Source organism: Lissotriton vulgaris, chromosome 11 (assembly GCF_964263255.1).
Source record: "Lissotriton vulgaris chromosome 11, aLisVul1.2, whole genome shotgun sequence".
NCBI classification, from domain to species: Eukaryota; Metazoa; Chordata; class Amphibia; order Caudata; family Salamandridae; genus Lissotriton; species Lissotriton vulgaris.
This window is the reverse complement of record NC_141699.1, coordinates 590,389,079-590,409,618: the sequence shown is the minus strand read 5'-3', so window position 1 is coordinate 590,409,618 and position 20,540 is coordinate 590,389,079. Positions and strand designations below refer to the sequence as shown.

General features: G+C 43.6%; 1 protein-coding gene across 2 annotated transcripts in view; it reads left to right on the top strand.

The window, feature by feature from the left end:
- The window catches only part of HR (HR lysine demethylase and nuclear receptor corepressor), a 394,390-nt gene that overhangs the window by 327,723 nt on the left and 46,127 nt on the right, over window positions 1-20,540 (top strand). For both annotated transcript variants that reach the window (XM_086943684.1, XM_086943683.1), the window contains one exon: window positions 17,584-17,760. In XM_086943684.1, coding sequence (XP_086799810.1) covers window positions 17,584-17,760 — 177 coding nt within the window. The remainder of the gene's footprint in view (window positions 1-17,583; window positions 17,761-20,540) is intronic.

Genomic DNA, 20,540 nt, shown 5'->3' with positions numbered 1-20,540 from the left:
TTTTATGTATGTATTGTGTCTTTTATGATTGCAAACTATCGGATAAAAACAAACTGACTTGACTTGAAAAAAACATTGTACTCTCAGCTTTGGGCTATTTTCCAGCACAATAGCTCAGTACATTTTGCCCAAGATGCATAGTCCTTTTTGCACTTTGTAATTCAGAGAAGCAGATCCCAGCAGGGTTGCCTCAGCTTTTCAGTCTCTCCAAGATTATAAAATCAGTGGGGTTGGATTTTGTAATATTGACTTGAAGCAATTAGTGGCGTGTGTGCCAGATAAAGGTCAGTTTGATGGCAATACATAATTTTCCACATTGACATTTTGGTGACAACAAAGACAATACGATGTACAGTATGTTCTTCACATGGTGTATAGGCATGTTCCACTCCAACTGTGTGTATATCTGGTATCCTTCCTTTTGATTACGCTCTGGCATCACTCTAATATCCGTGTGTGCGCATAGACCTGGTCCAGGCCCTGACCATGTGAGTTGGACTGAGCGCATCTGAACGGTGCACATGAAATCACTTCTCCTGAGACTGATTCACGTTACTCCTGATTATTCTTCATGGGGGAACCCAAAACCAGGGAGGACGCCGGGGAGGGTGGACAAAGAAGGGGCGAGGTGGGTGTGGCGCCTACATAAGATCACGGATTTGCATGTGTTCATTGAAGAGCGTAGTAAATAGTACAACTTTGAAATTAAATTACTTTAATTCTTGTACAGATAAGCACTGAGCTGGATATCAACATTGTTGTGTCTGTTGGTTGATTATTGAGTACTGAGCTGCCTTTCTTAGAAGCCGCTGACTGCTCATCCTCACTAACCTGAGAGTCAGGTGCAGAAGAAGTTGTGCTTGGTCACGTTTGCAGAGTCTTAGTAGACTGGTCCATGGGACATCAGTGGCATATGACCTCAACCTCCACGGCAGAGGGCCAGTCCCTTCTGTCTGCCCTGTGGCTAGACACCCATATAAGAGTCAGTCACAAATGCCCCTATAGAGTTGTATATATATTGACTTCTGGACCTGCACTGCTTGCCCTAGCCAAGATAGTGCAGAAAATACATCAGTAAGGAGCTATAAGAGAACAAAGAAGCCTTAACGTGGCAGATGCCTCATGACAGCCTATAACACTACGCCACCTGTACAATAATTGCATGTACACAAACAATGCGGAGCAGATGGTATGGCATGTGAGGACGTGAGGTACACACAACTTGTCTGCAGTCTAACAGCACCAAGAAGGCCTTACTACTGTGTAATAGTACCCACCAGAGATGCTACTTTCATCTCATATGTGGGAGCCCACACCACCAAAGAGAATTAAAGAGCAGAATGAAGTTGAGGTCAGATGGGAGATCCACACTAACTGATGAAAGAGGTTATTGCTAAGAACCGGATAAATAAGGAATAGAAGAAGGTTGGGCAATGCCTAGATGAAACGCTTGGCCTGCCAAGAGCATCAGAAAGCACTGCCTGCTTGGAAAGTGGTCTCAGCTGAGAGTCCAGGAATAGAAGAGGAAGGCACAGTCAAGCGGTTGAACAAGTAGAACTCACCATCGCAAACTCTGGCATCACACTAATCCGTTCGCACTGCTTCTAGCCCGCGGGCAGGTACCAGGCACCTTGGAAGGGTGGGCCCTGGCAACAGCCCACTCTGCAGATGTCTTAAAATGGCTCTGCAGTCAAGACAAGGCCGAACCAGTGGTTTGGGTCATCCAAAAATGCCAAAGAGCAAGCAGAATCTTCAAAATATTTGAGATTTAAATTACACAAAAAAAGAACATGTAGGAATATGATTTAAAACAATGCAAAATATTAATTTGAGCTTCTTCAACATATGGCGTGTTTCAATGTAGCACATTTGATCACATCCCTTTATTGACATTTATTTGGTGTGATAGTTTCTAAACATAAACTTAAAAACATTTATTAACCCTTCCTCCTGACAACGACGCAATGAGTGACCCAAGTGAACCACTTGTTTAGGTGTTCCTTCATCATGACCAATATTATTTCTACAGACGATGTAATAATTCAGGTTATTAAAGAATATACAAGATAGATTTTGTATGGCACCCATCTTGAAATTAATTACTTGAAGGTGCTCTCAGGTATGACAGTCAAGTAAATTAGACATAGTGAGGCAAAATTATTTGACTTACATCACACAATTTAATCATGCAGGGAAGCTGGCATTTGAACCTGGGTTTTCTGGTTACACATAGTACAATTATGTCAAATGAACAATACACTTTAACAAATAAATACACATTAATCTGACTCAATATCTAAAAAAAAGACATTGTGAAGGTACGGGAAGGCAGAAAACCATATGCTATCATCACTGGCTTCCTCAGCATTTACATCGTGATTCAACACCTCTGAAAGGCAATGAGTCTCATTAGTCCTCTGCTGCAAAAAGGCTTCAAGGGAAAGTAAACAAAATGTGCTTTCCTGCCTGGCAGCTCACTTAAAGCCCAAAGTGAAAATCACTGGTTGTAGACACACAGGCCTGCACTCCACTCTCTCTGGTTACAGACCGTCACAATATGTCCAGGTCGGTCAGCCTGCAGCACTTTGCACACTGACAGTGGTGGCTGGTAGGGAACCGTGGCGGGGTGGAGAGGGGGGTTTAGAAAGAAAAAAAAGGCTTACCTGCTCGTCGCCGCACGGTCACCAGCTGCAGCCTCTTCTCCGTCCTACTTCTCTCCATGCTCCTGGAAGCACCCAGGCTCCCAATCACCCCTAAGCCAATCAAGACACTGCTGTCACCATAACAGCAGCGTTGTGATTGGTCTGATTACCATGGTACGGTGCTCAGATGGGGACTGGCAGCATGTTCTCCACCCAGGCTGAGTAATACAGTCAGTAGAAAACATGCAAAGTGTGTGTGACAGTTTGGCCGGCCCAAGACAACCGGCCAAACCTTCATGCGCACTTAAGGTGCAGCAGTAGCCACTCCTCCTCCCTGTGACGCGGGGAGCCCAGTCCCACGCCCGAACTTGCTGGGTTCACAATTAGACAGTGCCCCCATGTGCTAGAAGGTTAAAAATTAGTGCCGGTCCGAAGCTCCAGCTAACACAGCCTCAAATGAAGCCCTGGCAGACAGAGTTCTCTGCTTCTTCATTTACTCTCTTCTGAAGTTTCCCTTATCCCACATACTACCAGGCACTGTCGGACACTGTCCTGGCAGAGAGAGAAGCACCTGTTTTTAAAAAAGTGCTCCATGACTTCGGAAAGTTTTGGGTCAGGGGCTAGGATGTCTATTTACCTAAAATGCCAGGACTAGTGAAGATGACATCACGCACCCTTCGAATCCCAGCAACATCACAGGGTTGAGCCACACTGTGCCCCTCCAAAGCTTCCTTCTGCTGCTTGGAAGTTAGAGAAAGGGCAAAGATTAGAACCTCCAAAAAGTAAACAGTGTTCTTGCAACTCTGATACCTCCAGTTGCTACTGCTGCCTTCCAATAGTGTCTACTACCATGAACACTTGGTGGGGCGGGAGGAGGAATAATAAAAAAAACATACTCACCGGCGCAACTGTTGAATGGCTTACTCCACGCCGTGTTTTCACGCTGATCACTGCTGAGCAATTGAGTGAGGGAGACGCTGAACCACTGAACCGCAGCTCCGTAGATCCCGCTCTTGGCCCCCTCGCAGGCCCCGTCGATAACGCAAAGCTCCCGACGAAATCGCAAAGACCCCGTAAAACCCCACTGTAGCGAGTGTGTCGCGGGAGGCAACGGTGGGCCCCTGCCGTGACTGATTACACCTCCAATTATAGCTCCAGCTCCACTTGGGGGGAGGGAGCGTGGAGGAGGAGGAGGCTGCAGCGGTGGTGCTTGGAAAGCCCAGGAAGGCCCAGCCGAAACAGGCGAAATAAAAAGACAAAGGGGCAGATTTATGAGGCCCTTGCGCCACGTTTACGCCGCTGTTGCGTCACGCAAGGCGGCGTAAACGTGGCGCATCCCTACGAGGCATTTACAACGTGACGCATCTATGAAGATGCGTCACGGTGTAAGGCCCTGCACCACATGAAACCTGCGTCAGGTTTCATGTAGGCGTTCCGGTGCAGGGGGGGCGGGGGGGGGAGGGGGGGGCGGCGTTGGAAAGCCCCTGGAAAGTGACTCAGTGAAATCTACAAGATTTCACTGAGTCACTTTCTACGTGAATTCCTTACGCTTGCTTGAAGCAGGCGTAAGGGTGATGCACCATGCAATGTAGGGCTGGCCCCTGTGCATTGCAGGAGTCATGTCGCACTTGCGACATGACTCCAGCAATGCGCCGCCCGTACGCCGAAAGATGCATCACGCATCTTCCCTGCCTTGCACCATGGTGCGCCGCATTGTAAAAAACACAAAGTCAACACACATTCTGAATAAAGTGAACTATGAGGTCACGGCGAGAGAGAGACAGTTTTCCAACAATAAAAAGGAATTTAAAAAAAACAAGGCTCGATCGTAAAGGACAACAAGGCAAAAGTAGAGGGAGTTGCTCAGCCTCTAATTTCACCAGTGTACAGAATGTTCGAAAACCAAGTAAGTTAGATTTTTTAAAAAGATCCAGCAGGTGCAATGCTATACCACCATGAGGGACAGGATCAATTACCATCACCTATCTCACCATCCATACTCACAGGGAAAACAAACCCAAGGAACGATCAAACCAACACCAATATAAGGGCCAATACAGGGCTCATAAATCTAACTGGGTCCCAGTCCCAAAAGAACGTAAAGAACATAGGGATCAATCATGGGGGTCTAACATGGAACTGGAACATCTGATAAACGTATTCAATCCCTCACAAGAGGATAAATATTCAATTAAATCACCTATTAGGCAAACGCCACAAAGCAATAAGCAACCCTTAAACCTCACTCAACAATTGGAAAAAAGTCAAACTGAAAAGGTGTTAGTAAGTACAATACAAACATTGACTTGTGCTGCAGCGTCGACTAGTATACAAAGCATCATATTAAATGACTTATTGGGAGGAAAAAATCAAGGCAGCAAGAGAGCCGAATCACACAACATGGTGGCAAAGACACGGGAACCCTAATAGTAAAGACAATATACAAAATAGCCTAGCGGCAGAAAGTGAATCCGCCAATAATATCACGGTAAAGACAAGCTTAGCCAACATCCCAGCAATAATAACCGACTCAGGAACAATATGGGATATCTTCTTTAAAACATCTCAACTCCCATTAGAAGCACTAAATTATCAATCAAACAAGATGGATGTCCAAGTAGACTTGCTTAACATCATGGCAAAAAATAATATCAGGGATTGATAGAAAATTGGCAAACTTGAACACACTAATTTCACAAGCCCAAGCATAAGCAACCACATGAAACACAGGACTGCGCCTGTGGGCCAACAATTGACAAACTGGCATCAATCCCGGAAGTGCTTTCTACTCTTATTGAGGACCTAAAGATACAAGCAGCACAAATAGGAGGTGACAGAATAATTGCAGCAACTGAGCAAAACACCAAAGAAAAAGTCCCAAAAAAGGGTGGTTCAAACACAAACACAAACATGGACACAATAACTACTAATCGACTAATAGTAATTAGCGGAAAGCCAGACAAGGAAGGTAAGCATGAAAATGTAATTAGCACTCCTGAGTCAAATCAGTCACGACGCATGAAGAAAAAATGTAAAAAACAATGGAAGCGCCAACAGGCTACACAATTCAGAAAGAGCTGGGGGCAGCTTAAGCACGTCTCGACAGAGTCAGCAATTAAATCCCCCCCAAACCAGGATGACAATCGTCCAATAAACTATACCCGATATTTACTAAGACAAAAAAAAGACCTTTGGATGAAGGTCCACAAACAAAAAACACTACATCAATTCCACCAGGGATTCGAAAATCAATGTCCAGTGAAACCGGAAGGGCAGTAATGAAAAGCTCACAAACTGTAACTGAAACTGCTACGGACAAAATTGAATGCGGATTTCCTAAAGAGAAAACTGGTGATGGAACAAAGAACCAACAACCTGGGAAAACTAATACTTCAAACGCATCCAGAGAGATGCAGTGTAAAGGAACAAAATACCCTCAATCTACGTTGGGCTGGGCACCAATCCCTGCCCACACTAGTAACATGTGCACAACCATTTTTCAACCACAATAAAAATCAAAGGGTTGGCATGATACGCTAACCAGGGGGAACCTATTAAGGCTCCTTCAACATATCCCTTCATTGTCCCATATAAAAAGTGAAAATATAGTTAGTGTTCAATTTGAACCAAAGGATGAAGACACCCTCAAAGAAGATACTTTAGTGACCTGGACAAACCATCACATGTTTGAAGCAGTGCTCAGAGAAAAATAAACTTTTAAAAACTGGGGTATCACATTAACAGAACCAGAACAAGAAAAGTATCCATCAATCTTACTTGTGTCAAATCATAAAAAAAGCGAAAGTACATTCACAGGGGATATTTAAAGGTACATCAAAAATACATCTAGATTAGAACTACAAGAACCTCACCATATCAGTAAGAATACAAGAGGATACAGCCATAAAAAGAATAGTGAAAGATGACGCACTGCAGAAAATTCAACGGAACAATCAATCCAGTAGGATAACCAGAGAGTCACAACATAGTACTCTCTATTCCTGATGTTCAAGTGGGCATCTCTGATATTTCGCCGAATAAACAGGTGCAGCCTACCATAAACCCCTCATTATCTGAAAAGTCTTGTACAACTCGCCCTGAGCAGGATACATTTTCCAATCTTAAAATCATTTCCTGTAACGTGGCAGGCATTCATAAAGCTCTTAAACAAATAACAGCAATAAATATAATGCAGAAAGGAGATATCATATGCCTACAAAAGACCTGGGCCACAGACCATGTACACCTTGAAGGTTACTCTGGCTGTCACAAACTAGCAATCAAACCTAATTGGTATGGTAGACCATCAGGCGGAATCTTTATTTATGTAAAGCATTTAAAACAGCTGACAGTTAAGAATATAAAAACCGACTCGGACATGCTACAGGGACTCGTGGTTGAGGGAAAAGGGGACAGAGAACATATCTTTTCAATCCTAGTGATTAACGTATATTTGAATGCATATGGTCTGTTAAAACTGGAAGCCACAAAAAATATTATAATCACAACACGGGAAATCTTATACACTCATCTGCTGTCAGCTAAAGTGATAGTGGGAGATTTCAATCTGCACTATCTGGGAACAAATATGAGAAATATGACATATCAAACCAGCTCTGAAAGAATTTTTAATATCTTCCTGAAAAGTATGATTTAACGGATTTAACGTTCACCAATGAAATTTGGAAAAGTTCGGATCCCAAATGTTCCGGAACTGCCACATTTAAGAACTGCTCCACAATAGACCATATCTTTCAATGCAACAAACTTAATCAGAAAATAGTCATATTTGAAGTAAAATGACATGAAACAATTGACCATGTACTGCTGCAGGTTGAACTAAATATAACCACCATACAACGAGACCAATCGACTATAGTATCCCATTCAACAGGGAATGAGGAATACACATTAGTTGGAAGGATAAAATGGAATAAGCACCAGGCCACTCTGTTTAATGCATGGAAAGACAAACAAAAGTGTAAAGGTAAACATCCTCTAAACCAACCTAGTAGAGATAACTGGAGGACGTGGATTTCGGCTTTAAAATTCACACTCATCAACAACAATAAAGCTAGCCCTCAAGAAAAGATGAAGAACACATCACAACTTAGATATAACAACACAAAACTAAGTACAATAATATATAACCTAAAGAAGGCCAAAAGGACGCACAGGATTGTGGGTACCCAAGAAACAAGGGAAAAGTGTAAAGATTTATCCAAAAAGTGCAATCATCTGCTATGGTCTCTGAAACAAAATAAAATAGAGAAGGATTAGATAACGATACACGAGCTGTTAAAGTCTCACAAACACGGTAAGCTTTGGGAAAACATAGCTCGCCTTGAAAAAGGTAAAGTAGACAGGCGCAACTCCCTACTCGCACCCACATGGCAGAGACACGTATCCACAATTTACAGTGAAAAGGAAGGTTGCATTGACCTTGGAAGCACTCTGGTAGATCCCACGGTGAGTATAAATATAGATGCGGAGGCCGCAATGGAAATATTGGGCAAATAACAAGACTGCACCACAGTTGAAAAAGTAATATAAAAGATAAGAAAAGACGGGGCACCCAGCCCTAACGGCTTTCCAGGAGCAAGTTTTAGAGAAGAGCCAGCATATTGGGGAAATTTGTTATTCAATCTGTTTATTGAATGTCGTTTATAAGTTAATGTGCCCGAATCATGGTGTGGGTCATTTCTACATCCAATATTCAAGAGGCGATCCAAAAAATTATAGATTGATTGCCCTCTTGGACATTGAAGGAAAAGCCTATGCAAGCACCCTACTGAAAGAATTAAACAGATGGATCAAAGAGAATGAAATCCTCCTCTCTATCAAACTGGATTCCGTAAAGGCTGCTCTACAATTGATAACATCATGACCATGTCGTATCTAAGCCAGCAAGCAAACGCCAAAGATAAAAAAACAGTCTTTGCATGTTTTGTAGATTATTCAGCTGCCTTTTACGGGGTGCCTCGATACAAGCTCTGGGCTAAATTGCGCAACTGGCAAATCCCTGTAGGTCTCCTCAATGCCATTATTTTGGTGTACAGTAACAATTGGATCAAAGTAAAACTAGTAGATAACACCACAACAAAGAAGTGCCTCACAAATCGTGGTCTAAAACAGGGATGCGTACTTGCCCCTACATTGTTCAATCTATATACAGCCGATTTGGGAAAGAAGCTCTACAATGCCAGTCTTGTAACCCCTAAAATCGGATTAAATAAAGTCCAAATACTACAATATGTAGATGACTTAGTGGTGATGGACCATTTGAAAATTGGCTACAAAGGGGTGTAAATGCCCTCAACAATTATATCGACAGAAATGAATTAATAATAAATGCTCAAAAGACCAAAGTAGTTATTTTTGGTTATTATCCCCAAAAATCTTGACTGAAATGGCATGTGGAAAAGGAGATCTCTTCTGCAGGGAAATCTTACAACTACCTGGGGTGCTGGCTAAGCGAAACAGGTAAAGCAACGATACATCGGCACAAAATGAAGGTCAAGGTACAGTCAACAACTTATGCCCTGTGCAAACTACACGAGCTGATGCAAAGCCCAACAACAGTTCCCATCAGAAAAGTATTACAAGCTAAAATCAGGGCAGTGGCAGGGTACGCACAGCAAGCATTCCTGGGGAAAATTGAATTAATGTTAGAACAAGCACAATGCCAGGCATATAAACACATTTTTAAGTTACCAAAATACACCTGCATAAGCCTGATTCACTTGGAATTTGGTCTCAAACAACAAAATATAGAATGTTTGGGAATGCACGCGAAATTCTACTACCAAGTACTTACTGCCCCTGTCGGAAGCCTAAAGTGCATGCTGAAACTGATCTATGGGGGGTCAACTAACCCATGGCAATGTTATATGAAGGAAGCATTGGTAAAGCTGGGCTTAGCACTACAAAATTGGGATCAAGGAGTGATAAACTATCTGGCCATAAAAACACAATTAATAAACAATGTTACAAACTGTCACGCAAAAACAATTTAGCAGACTACGCAAAAGGTAGAGGACAATTTGGGCTGATCACAGAATATGCAGAGCATAACATCCAGCCCTACTTTAGTCAAGCACTGGGAAGGAAAGCACTAAAAACATTTTAAGGGACAGATTAGTGTCCCACCCAATAGAAGAACTAAAACAAGGCTGGAAGTCCCTTGAACTTAAAATCAGATGTGGAATCTGCAATTTCAAATCAGAATCTCTGCTACACTTGATTTGTTGTTGCCCCGGTATGCTACAGCCACGTCAGAATCTTTTAAAACAAATCTGGCTACGCAACGGGTTCGGACAGTGAAAGAGGCAGTTTTGGTTTTATTTGCATGTACCCTACCTTCAGACCTGGCCAGATTTGGAAGATATATGGCAGAACTGCGGATTAGGCTCATTGAAGAAGAGGTCACAGGCAATACTGAAGGCCATTTTGTCCGCTAAAAAGCTAGCCTCCATAAATCAGTTTGTGAAGATGCTCGTTTTTTTTGTACACCCTAATAGAGACATATTAATTCTGCCAGATGATTGATCTAGTAACCTTTCCGCTTTTTAAATGAATATAACACATTATTCTTGCTTTTATTAGAATAAGAAAATCCCCCATGTGAAATCATGCTGTATGAATTTTTTTAAACAATTGTAGTTTTGTTTTTTCTATTTTTAAACAAAGATTTTATCCATGTAAGTATATTGTAAATGGTTTTAAGTAACTGTGCAATAAAAAAAAAAAAATTCATTCATTCATTCAACTCACCTGCCTCTGCTGCTGCCAGATGCTGCCTCAATGCTTATCTGCTCCTGTCCCCACCCAATTACGACGTTGCTCTCACATGAAAGCAGATTTGTGAGTGGCCTGACCATGCTGAAAGGCCACTCAGTTAGGGCCTGGGAGCCTATGCTGGTTGTCCATCAGGCTGTGCATCACAGCCAGGTGGAGAAATGCTAAGTGCGCATGACGATTTGGCTGGCCTAAGACAGCTGGTAAAACCTGTCATGCACACTTAAAGTGCATCTAACACTCCTCCTCCCTAGCTTACCATCAGGCCCGGACTGGCCGTTGCGGGCACCGGGCAATCCCCCGGTGGGCCGCATGTTTGGGGGCTGGTTTTTGGCCCCTGAGGGCCGTTTTTGTTACAGGGCCGTTATGCTGCAAAAACGGCCCCGTAACAAAAACGGCTGAAAATCGGCCCTGACACAGAGCGCGATCGTGCCCCCCCTCCCCCTCGGGAGGGAGAGAGGGGGGCCGGCCGAGCACTTTGCCAGGGCCGGTTCTGGTTCCCAGTCCGGCCCTGCTTACCATGATGGGAGAGGATGGCCCGACCTGCCCTCGACTCGGCTGACTGGGAGAAAGTTAAAAATAAACTGATAATAAAAAAGTTGTATTATCATTTTATTTTTAATCTGCTCCCCTTTGATAGTGGGACTATGCTCCTCCGCCATAGTGGAGGAGCCGGCTTTGCTGCCTTCATGACCTGGAGGACCTGGGGCAGCAAGGGAAGCCTTGCAGGGTACAAAAGGGCAAGACATGGTTAGCAGATGCTACTCATGGAAGCCCCTAATTCATGTATAACGAGGCGGGACTAATTGAAGTGTAGGAGCCAAGGCACAGCGGGAGTCTACATAAGGTCGGTAGCAGTGCATGCATTGGGAAAATACCAGTCCGGCCCATAAAGATCTGGGGAACATTATTTATTTGGGGGTGTGATCTAAACGTTGGGTATAGCCTAGAAAATGCTACTAACCTAGAGCTGCTTTAAGAAGTGTGGATTGTTTAAGTAAGGGACACTTGAGACCTGAAGGCACATGACACTATAGTGCAGGCATTATATTGCATAACAATAATATCACATCTATTACATCGACCTAACTACTCTTTCTTAATAAAATTGTAGGCGAAGTCAAGAACAGCAATTCTATATCTGCCTTAAGATCAGTGCTACTGGAATTATGCGGCAAAAGAGGGCCACATTATGCGCCAGGTTTGAGAAAATTATGTGGCCAGAAAAGCCAAATTATGCGGCATAATGCGGCACATTTTGTAATAGTGTTACGTCATTGTTTCGTCATTTTTAAACTTAGTAACACTGCTTGGGCATTGGTTGCACCTCATTCATACCAGTTTAAATCCCAAATATAGCAATGAGCAACAAAAAGGTGACCAGTCCAGCTTTGCAAAGGGCTTCCCACTGTGCGCCAACACGTTTCACTGCACTTTTAGTAACTTTTGAATCGTTTGAGCTAGACACCATTTTTTTGTTGTTTTTAAAATCTGCAGATTATGTGCCAAATCCATAATTATGCGAAAAGCGCCTGGCCGCACAAACACCTACTTCCGGTGGCCCTGCTTAAGATGAAGTGTTACATTAATTTAGTGGATGTCATATTATTGAATTTCATATAGTAACATTCGCTGATGTGCTATAAAATGAAGATAAGGGACCAGTAAAGTTTACCATTTCCAAAGTTTAGTGAATGTTTGCCGCCTCATGGCATGGCATACTAGCTTGCGTTCATGTTTAGAATTTGCATCCCTGTTGCTGAGTGCAGAATCAGGTTGCAGGAGTTGGATGATTGTTGAACCTTTGCACAAGCCATTAAGTCATTATTGGGGACCCCCAGAGTGTTTGGGGACATCCTCTAAGCACCACATACCACACCCAAGGATGTTGCCCATGCAAGCCCAGAGAACTTTTCAAAGGGTTCATTCAGTCACAGCACATTTTCTTCTTTTACCCGAGGTTGAAAGATGAGGGTCCACATTATGGGGGCTTCATGGACTTTACATGTGAGGCCAGACTTCATACCTCAGGTATTTGAAAAAACCTGTACCTTTAGAGCATTGAAACCACAGCCCCTGGATATACCATAAAAGAAGAATTTGCTGGAGCAGGCGGAGGGACACAGATGCACAGTAAGGAAGCTGTGAAGTACAGCTGCAAACAAGCTGCCAGAACAGACCTATATTACAGTGTCTAGCTGCCCCATGGAGTACCTGTGCAGCATCTTGGGTTTACCTGGATCTGTGTTGTGTTACGTGTTGTAGTTTATTTATTTATTTACGATATTTTTATTGAGCATACAAATACCCGAAGGTGTCTCGGCGCATGTGGAGGCCAGAGGGACCGAACAGCAAGCTCACTGGTTGAACAACCATGTCTTTAGGAGCCTACGGAAGCTCATCATATTGGGGGATGTTTTGATAGTAAGTGGCAAAAGGTTCCAAAGCTTGGGCGCAGCAACCAGGAAACGTCTGTCTCCCCAGGTTGCTGTTCTTGTGCGAGGTACCGGCAGGAGGCAGGTGTTAGCAGATCTCAGCTGCCTTTTAGGGGTGTACAACTGAAATGCTTCAGTCAGAAACTTAGGTCCGACGCCATGCACTGCCTTATAGGCAATGCAGAGGGCCTTGAATTTAATGCGGCCCTCTACTCCTAGCCAATGAAGATGACGAATGGCGGGAGTAGTAGGCTGGCGTCGAGGGATGTCTAAAAGAATTCTAGCAGCCGCATTCTGTATGGACTGCAGGTTAGACAAAACAAGTTTCTGAGAGTTAAGAAAAAGGGCATTCCCGTAGTCAATTTTAGAAAACACTAGGGTAGAAACCAGGGTCTTCCCAGCTGAGGTAGGGAGGTAAGGCAGCAATTTCCTGATTTTCTTTAAAATAAAGAAGGCAGATGACACAACCTTGTTGACGTGAAGGTTAAATGACAGCTTGCTGTCAAAAATAACTCCCAGGTTTCTAGCCTTTTCAACTGGGACAGGTGGAGAGCCCAGCTGGTTGGGCCACCAGATGGAGGACCATTCCGGGGAGAGTTTGCCGAAGGTCATGACCTCGGTTTTGTCTGATTTAAGCCTCAGACAATTGGAGGACATCCAGGTACTGACAGCGAGCATGGCCCTTTGGAAATTGGCTGCCACCACTGGGCCGTCCCTATGGATCGCCAGAACCAGTTGGGTGTCGTCTGCGTAAGATGTAAGTCGCACCCCATGGGCCTTTATTACCCTCGCTAAGTCCGCTACATAGATATTAAATAGCGTAGGACTTAGCGAGGAGCCCTGTGGGACTCCACATGGGAGTGCAGAGACAGGAGAGTGAAAATTACCCAACTTCACTGTCTGGGTACGGTTGGCCAGAAAAGATGAAATAAGATCTCTAGCCATGCCGTTTATCCCCAGAGCTGTGACACGGTCGACCAGAATAGCATGGCCGACTGTGTCAAAGGCTGCCGACAGTTCCAAAAGAATCAGAACAGCCACACCTCCCTGGTCCATAATGGCTCTGATCTCATCTGAGGCCTTTATTAAAGCGGCCTCGGTTCCATGCCCTTTCCTGAAGCCAAACTGCGTTGCGTCGAGAAGTTGGTGAGTGTCGACGAACTCTGAGAGTTGTTTATTCATCAGTGCTTCGCATATTTTGGCGGGAAAGGGGAGACACGCAATAGGTCTATAGCTGGCCAGAGCAGTGGGATCCAGGGAGGGTTTTTTTCAGAAGAGGTTTAATCACTGCCTTCTTCCACGGGGCAGGATAGTAACCAGTTTGAAATGCGGTGTTACAAATTTCCATAAGTGGGCGAGAGATCACCTCACTTAGATTGGCCATCACTGAAGGGGGACAGGGGTCCAAGGGGGAGCCAGACTTAATAGTAGAAACAAGTCTGCTAATTTGGTCTTGCATGGTGGGGACAAAAAAGGAGAAGGGATCATGGTCAGTGACAGGTTCTTCCTTACTGCTGACTCTGGATCTTGTCCCTACATCCCCAGCAAAAGATGAGTAGATATCTGCCACCTTAGTGATGAAAAAGCTGGACAGAGCGTTGCAGAGAGGCTGGGAAGGTTCAGCCCCGGGACCCGAAGAAGGGGTGGACAGGGTGGTGACCACTGAGAACAGTTCTCTGGCAGAGTTCCTGGCATTCTCTATTTGGGCCGAGAAAAAGGTCGTTTTTCGAGCAGTAATAGCCTTTTTATATGTTGTCAGGGCATCTTTGTAGGATTGCTTGGCTATGGGGCAGTAAGATTTCCTCCAACGCCTTTCTAAGTTCCTACAGTGTTGTCGGTGGAGCCTGAGCTCTTCGGTGTACCAAACCGCTGACGGAGATATTCTGTTAGGTCGTATAAGCTTCTCCGGGGCCACCTGATCAGCAGCGTTCCAAATCCAGTCTTGGAAATCGGAGGCTGAGGGGGCAGGGTTGGCTCCTCCTGTGGGGGAGGATTGTGTCAGGATGTCTACCATCTGAGGGATATCTGCATTCTTCCAGGCACGGGTCCCTATCCTAGTACGTGGCCTGGAGGGGGGGAGGTTAACAGGCCGAGTACGTATACCAAAGATAATGGCCCTGTGATCAGTCCACGTGAGGGGAAGGAAATCTAATACAGAGATGTGTGGGTTGTTGGTAAACAAACCATCTAGAGTGTGTCCCGCCTGGTGAGTAATTCCCTTTACCAATTGTTGAAGTCCTATGGTTAGGAGATCAGCAGTGAGTTGAATGGTGTCGTGGTTGCCCTGTTCCTCCAAAGGGAAGTTAAAATCTCCCAGTATCATGTATTCCGTCGAGCATATAATGTGGTCATTTAGCTCAGAGAGTGTAGTAAGAAAGGGGTTTCGAAATCCAGGAGGTCGATTTTAGCAGAATTCCTTTGAGGGCTTGTTTACAATTAATGTTGATAGCAAAAGTGGCTGCTTCACAGTTGGAGGATTGAATGGGATCAAGCGTAGTGCGGTACTTATTCTTATAAATAATGGCGAGTCCTCCACCTCTTCCTATGTGTCTGTCATGTCTCGCAACACTGTAGCCCTCAGGGGTTGCCTGGCAAAAGTCCGGTCCTGAGCCAGCGTCTCTCCAGGTTTCAGTGGCGAAAGGAAGTCAAGATCGTGAGCAATAATAAACTCGCTAATATATAAACTGTGGCATGGAAGGGAGCGCGTGTTAATAAGCGCTGCTCGACATCCATGAAAATGAGTGATATTCAGATCATGAGAGCATATAATACTGGGGGCGTCAGAAGCTAAGGAGTCTGAGGCTAGGTCGCTGCCCTCTTGCCTGTCGTTGAGCACTGCATGGGAGCAGGACGATTGTGGGAGAAACGTTTTAGCATCCCCGCATCAGTGAAGATTTCCATACTTTATAACTTGTACTGAATATAGAAGACTAACTAAGTATATATGGACTACAATAAGGAAGTAACAAGCTCACCTCGTCGAAGATTCCACGTCTCCCTTTACTGTGAACTACCCATGTCTAATCACCTGACCATGTGGTATATTACTACTGGAGTATTGAGCTTTACCTATTGTACTACAAATAGATTTAAATATGCAAATAAGTATTTATGGCAACATGTTTTTGCACCCTAGAGGCCAAAGCAGGGAAAATAGATTCTGTCTGCCTTTTTCTCCACATACTGAGCTTCCGCATTTCTTTATTCTAACCTATTTTAAACTGATTTTAATATATGTTTGCAACAAATTCCTAACTGTTTTCTGATGTGTTAACATTCACACTAGTTCTGCTTGTATTCTTCCTATCTGCAAACTAAGGGGTCGATTAGGATTTGTCCGTCCGCCATCCTGTCTGGGGCAGGGACCGTCCATCACAAGAGAGGAGGTACCGTGCCCCGAATTAGGATGCACCCGCCACAGTGGCGGGCGCATCCCGCATTTTTAACATTGCGGCCGACGGTGCTGGCACCGTCCGCCGCAATGTCAAAAATGCATGTTGTGGGTTTCACAGCACAACATGACAGGCACCACGCGGTGACTGCCATGTTGTACTGTGAAACGCAAGGGGGTACCATAGGTACCCCCCTTCACCATGGGGGCCCGCAACGGGCCCCCAAAGCAAGGACCGCCACGGAAAGGCATTTCCATCAGCCCATCCTAATATGGCTGGCGGTGTCTGATAGACACCGCCACCATATTAGACCTTTACCGCCGCTGTCGCAAAGCGACCGCAGCGGAAAACCGGCGGACAGTCTTCCTGTACGCCACGGTCCCCCCGCCATTGTAATATGGCGGGGGGGGAAATAGGTGGCGGACGGGCAAGGATGGTGGACGGATTGCCACCGCCTGCATGGCGGTGGCGAGCCGTCCGCCATCCTAATCGGCCCCATAGTACCTCTTTCATACAAAAGAGCAAGACACCAAGGATTTAAATGGTTTGTGGGGAGGATGTGACCAAGTATTATAAAGAATAAAATACTCTGCTATACATTTTAAGGATATTGCAAGTCACCTCGGAGTTCTATGACCTTCTAAAGAAACTATATGATCATGGAACTCCTTGGCGATGTCCTTCTAATGTAATACATATGTACTTTATCCCATATAGAATCTGTATAAATAAGGCAATCCATCTATGTGCGTGTGATTTAAATTAAAGAATAATAGCCACTTTGACATGATCCTTTCCTAAAAAATATTGAAAAGGAAGGGTGTGTATTCTAGAAACAAATGTGGATACAGTAGTTCAGCCCAAACAATTGCCAATATACCATACCAAAATCTGAAGCTGCATAAGTGGCAGCACATTTACCTACAAGAATTGCACTATTGCTTTGGCTTCACAAATGTCTGCTCACATACCAACACATGCAACTGCACTGTAATGTACTATATGTAGCTGCACGTATTGCAGCACAACAATAAAAAAAGCACAAACACCAACATAGGACTGTATGGAGATTATCATACACCGCTTTACTTATATCTTAACCACATTAAAAACAAAAATCATCATCCTTTTGGGCCAAAACAATCACGTCAAGAAACACCAGTCATATTACAAATGATAGCAGAGTTTGGAGGAAGTGTGCGTTTGAAAGGCTTGGGGTGTGTGAGCAATGGCAGCGAACCTTGAGGAGGGACAGGTATTGTGGATGCCATTGTCGGTTTGACTACACATGTTCTTACCTTTCACCCTTCCATGTAGGTGCATGTTGACCAGAAACATCCTAGTGAGGACCGGTCTCTTCCCAGCGACCGCCAGAGCTGCTACCTGGACCTGCCCCTGCGGAGACGTCTCTGGGAAGAATGTGGAGTGAAGAGCTGGGCCCTGCTGCAGTTTCTTGGGGATGCTGTAGTGGTGCCTGCTGGCTCTCCATACCAGGTAGAGTGAAGAGGAAGGAAGAGATTAATAGAAAGAGGCAGAGACTCTGCTCTAGTACCGCATTTCCAGTTACAGTAGTCTTATAGCTAGGATGATGAGCTCAAATAACTGAGTAATCTGGTAGGTCTCAAGACTGTCAAGTCATTCTCAGCAATATTCATGTTATATATATGTATGTTTATTTGTGTGTGTATATATATATATATATCTCCAATTACCACTCCAACGTGCATTCGCGCACACACAGAGATATGGACAATATATGAACAAGCTGTGATCGAAACAGGGAAACGCGTTGGGCACCCGTTGCAAAAATAAAAAGCGTTTAATAACAGAGGCCGCGGCACCGGTGTGGATTGATTTGCATGAACTGGATTTGTTGGATATATATATATATATATATATATATATATATATATATATATATGTGAAACCACGTGACTCCTCTGGATCTCTCGGTGTCTCCCGCGTCTGCTCAGCACATTCAGCACACCAGCAAACAGGAAGGAGACGGACCACGTCAGCATATCGTAATTTATTCGGTACACAGAAAGCAGCTACGCGTTTCTGGCAAGGTATGCCCTTGTTCACGCTATATATATATATATATATATATATATATATATATATATATATATATATATATATATATATATATATATATATATATATATATATATAAAATCAAAGCAGCAATTCTCCATTGATGGGGAAATTAACCAGCACTCCGTGGGGGTTTATTCACTCAACTTTTATTCATGAGTGGTGACATCCATGTGTGCCAAGTGTCACAGGCAGCCTTGATCAAGATACAGAACATGTATATACATATATAATCGATCACCAATGTGTAGTTATTGGTAGGTCAGAGTTTCCATAGGAAGAGTAAGTTTTGTTTTGCTAATAACTTTGGTGCCGTTTCATGAATCTTAACAAAGCTTTCCAATAGAAAATGATAATCCACCTTGACTCTGTCCGTCAAAGTTTTGGGGTGATCCATCAAGTGGTGGGCTAAGAAAAGGGGGAGACTTGAAAAAGTAGTCCCTTATGCAGTTTCCCATAGGAATTTTAGAGAGCGATACAGAAAAAAACGACTGAACGGAACTATACCAAATTTGACAGATAGCTAGATCCTTACTCAGAAATTAAATATTGAATGAGTGATATCTGGGTGTGGCTGAGCAGTTTCATTGACAGGCTGCAACATGTTTACTAATAAGGCACATTTAACGAATTCACACAAAACGTTCCCCCCAGAAAGTTTATCCAAGTTCCTTCCTGGATAGTTTCGGGGTGATCTGCTGGGTGTGAGCAGAGTAAAAAAGTGGATCCGTAAATTCAATTTCCAATGGGAATTTTAGTTAGTGCTACAGCCAAAACGGCTGATCAAAATAACACCAAAGTTGGCAGTTAGCTGACTCTTTGCTCAGAAAGAGTGCTTTTTGTGATTTGATATTATCCGTTCGACCGTTTTTGAGAAACTAAATTTAAAAATGTTGTGATATCTGGATGTGTTGTGAATTTGATTGGCATCACCAGAAATGTTACACCTGCATTTCTGAGGACTAGTCCTGAATTTATAATAAACATAAGGTACACGCAGGTAAGGGAACCCCGACCCCCTTGGGATATATTTCATTTATTTCTCAGCAGGATCGCCAACAGCTTCCCTGCCTACCCCTCGCCCCCCACACCCAGTGTGGTCTCGTAAAACTGGATAAGAATGTGTGGCGGGTGTCCGTTGGGTTGGCCACCTGCAGGGCTTAGGATGCAGTGCCTGCAGCCAACCCGTGCCACACTCAGCTGAGGTATACTTTGGTCAGGTAGACAATAATATTTTACTTTACATTAAAACAAACCAGAGAAATTTACTAAGTTATATGGAGGCCTTGTAATAATGTAAAAACTAACATTTGAAAAGCAAAAAAACACTGAAATTTACCAGTTATACGTAACTAACCTAAGTATAACCTGTACCCATACACTGCACTGCTTACGACCTAACATATTACATCACTCATGACATGTTAAATCACATCATTGATGATATCAGTGATTACATCAATTATCTTTGGGGGTGCAAGTTATACTCATGTCAATTATGTATTACCTCTGAATTTCAGTGTTTTTTGTTTTTTAAACTTTAGTTTTAATATTATTACAAGACCTACATATAACTACTCCATACTCCACTTCAATCTTTTTTTTTTACTAAATATATATATATATATATATATATATATATATATATATATATATATATTGCTGCACGCTCGCTCGCATCCAAGAAAGCAGACGGCACTCGAAGCTGGATACTATTAGATTTATTGACAGACCCCCGTCACCCCATCAAAGACAAACGCGTTTCGCCGTGAAACCATTGTGTAAACATGATACTCGATTTCATCCCAATATAACTCAACATTTAGGGGTTATTAATCATCTTCCTATTCTTAATCCTAACAGCACCCACTAAAAAACTGGCAACATGGAACATGATCCTGGGGGTCTGCAATAATTGTAGAAACAAAAGTGCTGGCTTAACTTGAATAAACCCAGCCTCCTTTAGAATGGGGATCAATATTTTCGCCCTTAATGCCGTGTAGTGACCACAGAACATCAAAAAGTGCATTGTGTTCTGCGTGGAGAAATTATCACAAGAACACGACATTGCGTTTTCAGGGGTACTCCAAGTTGGAAAATGTCCAAGGTTCAAGTGGATCAAGTTAAACCGTAATCGAGTTAAGAGGAACCGATGATATGGTTGATTCACAATGGCT